This window comes from Beta vulgaris, chromosome 8 (assembly GCF_026745355.1).
Source record: "Beta vulgaris subsp. vulgaris cultivar EL10 chromosome 8, EL10.2, whole genome shotgun sequence".
Taxonomy (NCBI): domain Eukaryota; kingdom Viridiplantae; phylum Streptophyta; class Magnoliopsida; order Caryophyllales; family Amaranthaceae; genus Beta; species Beta vulgaris.
The window spans coordinates 60,660,939-60,667,329 of record NC_079209.1 but is presented as its reverse complement, the minus strand read 5'-3'; the positions used below and the strand labels follow the sequence as shown (position 1 = coordinate 60,667,329).

The window sequence follows — 6,391 nt, the reverse complement described above, 5'->3', positions numbered from 1 at the left end:
CACATTAGCGGGTTAAACATCTTTGAAGTGATGGAAAAGGTAAGGACATAATCCCTCCTTCAAAGTGTTTCTAGTAGGGAGTGAACCCCGAACATTAAAATTGGAAGGTATGCGCAATTTCTAATAGGCCAAACTTAGCAAGTAATTTGGATTATCATAAAAAAAAATGTAGCAAGTAAAATAAGATGGAGGAGGTACGTACAACGAATCAAAACCTTTTATCGCACATGATTCATTTGTCATATTATTCTAATAACATTCGTGTGTCATATTATTCTATTGGTTATTAAAATTACTACGATTTGTCTATGCATGAACCCTTTTTAATATACACATAAATGGGCGATTTTATTATTGTCTTGTACTTAATATAAGTAAAACGCGGTAACTTAGGATATGTTCGGTATTAGTGTGATTTTTTGTTTTTTGGCTTTTAAATTTTCAAAGTCATATGATATATGTTATATAAAATAAAAAATTAGTCCAATTTATTGGGAACATGATCATTTTGAAAACTGACAACTGAAAAGTGAAAACTACACTTTCTGGTTTCCAATTTTTGGTTTTTAGTTTTAAAAAAAATTGAAAACTGAAAACAAAAAATGATAACGGACGGGGCCTTAACTTTGTGATCGTGGATACTTTTATTAAAGAATGAACAACGATAAATACAAATTGGTCAACACATAGAGTACAAATTTATAGAAAAACCTATGGCATATTTGATCCATGGTAAATCATAATTTATCATTAACTCAAGTAATTTGGTCTTCATCAAAACCAATTAAGTTGCCTCAAGTATTGTAATTACATCGAGTGGAACTGGTTAGCTAGCCCCTTGAAAGGTTCACCATCTTAGCTTGGATGGAAAATACTGCATGAAAAATATAATAATAGTAAGAAAAAATAATAGATAAAACAAAAATTATTAAAAAAAGACAGTCTAATTTTAATATAAAAATAAACCTAATCACCAAATGATTAAATTAGTCATCGAAAGAAATTAACCTAGTTACTATTGAGCTGATTCTATTTTAAATATTAGACTTATCATTGTCTAATTTTAATTTAAAAATAAACGATCTTTTACAAGACGAAGTCTAAATAGAATAATTGTGTAATTAGCTCTTTTGACTACTAGAAAGTTTTGCCTAAATTTTCTCAGCACTTTTTCGTTGAGAAAAATATGTAATCCTAGTTTGGACCAGTTGGACTGCTACATCAGGCCCAAAGAAGTTGGGTTCGGCGACATGAGCCCAAGATTAAAAAAAGTTCATAAAATAGTATTTGGGCTAGGCCATATTCCACATAATATAGATTGGGTAATACTTTGGGCTGGAAAATAGCCCATGATTAGAGAAGTTAATTGATTTAACTTATCAAAAATTATTAAAAGAAATGATCTAATTTTAATTTAAAAGTAAACCAAGTCACTATAAATTAAACTAGTAATTAACTTAGTCATTATTGGGCTAATTCTCTTTTTAATATTGGACTTACTATTGCCTAATTTTAGTTTGAAAGTAGGCGGAAAACTCTTACCTTATTGATGAGAGAAATGTAATACGGCTTTACTTTCTCCACATCAACTCGAACTTTGCTCTTGCTGTAAAGATCATATTTGCTGCACAAGGTTGATAAACATAGATTAAATCATTTAATCAACAACTAATTGCATAGTAATTATGAAATTAAATTAATAAAGAAAACATTGCTTAATTACTTAAAAACATGGAGCCATTTTAAGTTCTCCTTATCCTCTTCGTTCAACAAGTGCATGTATGCTCCAGATCTATGTAACGCTGCAGATACACAAATATTAATTAATTCGCGAAATTCATTAAATTGGATTTAATATAAGTATTTATAGTTATGAACATATATTTAATTTGTGTTCAAATCTTACCATAAAAAGAGTGAAATCGGACTATGAAAAGAGCAGCTGGAGGAAGAGTGGTACCATTTTCTTTAGCCACCTAATAAAATTTTAACGGAAAATATAAATTAGTTAGAATCTAGATTCAAAGGCGAAACCTTTTATAATTTTTACTAATATATATAATAGTCAAATGTGTGGATTGCGACGGCTTAAAACGCATGAAATAGAAAATAAACGAATCTAATAAAATTTCAACGAAAAATATAAATTAGCTAGAATCTAGATTCAAAGGTGAAACCTTTTATAATTTTTACCAATATGTTCAATATATTAATAGTCAATTTGTGAATTGTGACAGCTTAAAACGCATGAAATAGGAAGTAAACGAATATAATAAAATTTCAACGGAAAATATAAATTAGCTAGAATCTAGATTCAAAGGCAAAACCTTTTATAATTTTTACCATTACGTATAATATATTAATAGTCAAATGTGTGAATTGTGACGGCTTAAAACGCATGAAATAGAATATAAACGAATGGATAGAGGAATTGTTACCAGGTACATGTAGTCATCATGTCCCCAAGAAATCAAAACATTCTCTAGACCACATCCTTCAGAATAAATACCAGATTTGGTATTATAAGCAGAGTTGTAATGATCTGGGTTTTGCTTGAAATACTGATCAATTGCAAGTAAAGAAAAAAAGTTAGTTTCTTTCCATCATTTGTTTGGAACTCGCAATTCTGCATTGCTATAATGATTGTGATAAAAGGATTGATTATCTGAATACTTCCTCCGTTTCGTTTTAAATGCAACAAATGAGTATTATTTGTGAGATATATACAAAATAAATATTCATTTGTTGCATTTAAAATGAAACGGAGGAAGTATAATTAACGAACCTTATGATGAACAATAGATTCATCAAATGCACATCCAACGGGGAACGTGTCGCCGACAACTGCCCATTGAGGCAGTTCTCCAAAGCTGGGATGAACAAGAACCTTTCCAAGATCTGGTTAACCATACACAATAAGGGAGTAAAGTTTAGCAAATTGATCAAATTGTTATTTACTTGAGTTACTTGACATTCTTAATTGGACTAGGAAACTGTCATACAAGGCCTCAACTTTAATGTTGCTCAAAATGTTAATACACGCGATTAATCTTGTATTATGCGCACTTAAAGATGGTATTGGATTGTGCTCGTGACATAATCCTAATTAGGTACAACCCAAAATAGCTCGTACTGGGGCCGGGTACCACATGACCTACATATGATACAGGCTTGTCATGTTAGGTTGTGTTGTACCTTCATGCCAAGGGATTCAATAATCTTGATTTTTTCATATTACCTCTGTTTTTCAATATAAATGCATCATAGAGAAAGTGGAGGAATACGAAGCAATGTACAAAGATAAAATTGAGACCACAAAGTGAGGTGATTCAAGTAATGAAACAAAAAAGTCAATGTTCTCTCTTGTGACGCAGTCGGAAAATATGGAGAAAAGCCAGCGCTAATCTCAATCAAGAACGAACAGATTTACAAACCATAAATCTGTAGAAAATCCGGAATCCACTAGAAAAGAGTAGGAACTTTGTGATATTATTAAAGTCAAAAACTCCCTCCCAATAATGACCTAATAATGTTTAAATACTTAACACAAAACCCTAATACGAAATTAAGGAAATAATAAAATCTGGAAATAATTAAAATGCTAATTTCGGACCCTAAACGAACTCCGATGGCTTAAAAAACCTATAGGTCACAGCATAGCAGTGAGTTTGCCTCGTTGGCCCGTTCCGCTTCCAGAAAAGTATTACAATAAGCAATCGGACTCCGGAAGCCCGATGAGTAGAAATTATTTCAGGCTCTTTTGACGAAGTTTATTATCGAACTTATCCGCTAACTTTCCTACGTCATCTTGTTATTTAGTGACATATTTGTAATATTATTGAACTTTTTTTTTACCATTTTGAGCTTGGTTGCACTTATTATGACTATTCTAAAGAACGAAAATGAAGCACTTATTGAATAACAAAGGAAGTATTTACTTATGTCGTGTTGTGTTGTCGGTTCCCATAAAAAACATGCGACCGGTACAGTCTACAGCACAACATCATGCATTGTACCATTTGGCCAAGTGCTATCTTTATGTGCACTATTTGCACATCTTTACATCTAGTGTATGATAAACGTGCTAATAAACCATAGGATAATTAGTACATCATAATTAACATACCATGAATAAGTGCAGTTAAATGTAGCCAATCTTCATTAGGGTAATCCTTCCTAATTGCCTCAGCAGTTTGGAGCAAATGCTCAATTTGAGGCTCATCTAAGTCAGGATCACTCTCATCCACAACTGTGTTTAAAAGTTCACAGCATTCCCATATGCTCATTTCCACCTTGTCCAATTTTTTGTATTCCTCCCTCATTTTTTTCACCTGCAAGTCATTTCTTTGCGAGTTAGTTTCTTGTGCTTCATCCGTTTCATAATACTTGCTATACTTTTCATTGTGGGAAGTTTCACATTATTCTCAGTACCTCTTTCTTCTCCAAAAACTATCTAGAAGTCCGTGAATTGAGAAGTGTAGCGAGTAATATGAAACGAAGAAAGTATTAGACATTTCATATTTTGACATAGTAAATATTATTCAACATTATTATTATAGTCCGTTTGATAGGCGGTAATAATTATGAAGCAATATGTAATATTGTAATAAAAAACTTTTGTCGATGTTAACTTTAGGTAATCGCTTACAAAGTCAACTGTTTGGTGGATGTGATTCTGCTTGTAGAATTCCTCAACAGATTTTTGTCTTTCACTTTCTGCATCATAATCTCTGTTGAACATGAATAAGACTAATTTATCATTAACACTCAAATATAAACTTTAAGTATTATATTTGTTGCAAAAATTTCACTGTTATACTTCCTCCGTTTCTAATTAATAGCTATACTTTGACCTAAAATGTGTAAGCTTTTTGGTCAAAGTGTAGCTATTAAAAAGAAACGGAGAAAGTATATATAAGAGATAGATGAAAAAGAAGACCTGAATGTATTGCCAAATGCATTGTTTTCGGGTGTCGAAAATCCATTGTTTGACACCAAATCTTTTGGTTCAGGCATTTTAAATCCAGCATCTAGTACCAATTCATTGGTATCCAAGCAAATTTTCTTGGTTTCCTCTTGTGTTTCTATTGCAAGTCAAAACAAATCAGAGAATAAGCCACCTTAATTAACCATATATATAGTAGTAATTGTTACTAGCTAAACTAAAAGAAAAAAAAATACTTGGATCATGATTGGTTAAATCACATTGTTTAGTTAGGTCATATTCAAGTGAGATATAGACTTGTAATGCTTAAATATATTACGAAAAACATGTGAACTTGTCTCATATCGAAAGAAAGTGAGTAAGGTCTGTTCTTCCCAGCTTATTTTTAGTTCAGTTCAATTCAGTTCAGCTATGGACAATACTTTTACTCTCACATATCAGTATTCATTTCAATCCAGATCAACTGTTTTATGCTGAAGAGAAAGGATCCTAGGTCGAATATTTATCTTATGGACTACTCCATCTATTGTCGATTAGTTTTAGATACACAAAAACGTGACTTTTATATGGTCAGACTATCATCTACTGAAGATCTGTATGACTGTATATGTAAGTCTATGTATCATGATACCATAGCTAAAGCCTAAAAATCCTTGCATATTATCATATTTTACTATTTGTGCATATTTAATAGTGTAATTCTAAACAATCCCAAAAATATTATTATATTCACAAGATCATAGTGGGGGAGAAAAAAAAATTCTAATATAATATTAATAAATATTCGATTATTGGCTAAGATTAAAGATTATATTTTTGGTGCAAATTGTCTAACCTTAAAGATGATTGAGAAACAAATTGACATTGACATTTAAAATAAAACCTATTTAGATGTTGGGTACCACCTTTCGAAACTTTAATCGTTTAATTACGAAATAAAACGTTAAAAAAATGCTTTAATATAATACTATCTCATATTTAACCAAAAAAAACAATTTTAAAAAAATAAAAGAGATTCAAATTTACAACGTACCAAAAACAGGTTCTTCAACGATAACAGTCATATTCTTATAGATGATGATGAAGAAGCAGCAACAACGAAGAATAATTAATGAAAGATATAATTAATCTTGAGAAAAGAAAGAAAAACAAATTTAATAGATGTAAATAAGAAGGATTAATAATACACTAAAAAGTTTATGGTTTTTGATATGTTGAGAATGAAAAGATTTTAGGGTATTTATAGTCAAAAAAATGTCCTTGTTACAAAAATAGAGACAAAAAGAAGTCCTTGCATGAAAATTGGAGATTTTAGATAAGAGTTATATCCTCATTATATATGTGGGATACAACTTAGAAGTATGTCCTTTATAATAATTAGATGTAGTTGAATGTCCTTAACTACAAATAGTGTGATTTTTGAGTTAGAATCTTCTTGGATAGAAT

General features: G+C 30.7%; 1 protein-coding gene across 1 annotated transcript; it reads right to left on the bottom strand.

The window, feature by feature from the left end:
• Positions 1-620: 620 nt before the first annotated feature.
• Positions 621-6,169, bottom strand: LOC104902349 (inositol oxygenase 4). The gene is made up of 10 exons (XM_010690095.4): positions 5,979-6,169; positions 4,940-5,084; positions 4,649-4,730; positions 4,127-4,331; positions 2,786-2,898; positions 2,439-2,561; positions 1,907-1,976; positions 1,724-1,802; positions 1,543-1,624; positions 621-874 (listed from the first exon to the last, which is right to left on the bottom strand). Exons 1-10 carry the CDS (start codon positions 6,007-6,009, stop codon positions 848-850), a joined length of 957 nt encoding a protein of 318 aa, XP_010688397.2. The 5' UTR covers positions 6,010-6,169; the 3' UTR covers positions 621-847.
• Between the last annotated feature and the right edge of the window lie 222 nt (positions 6,170-6,391).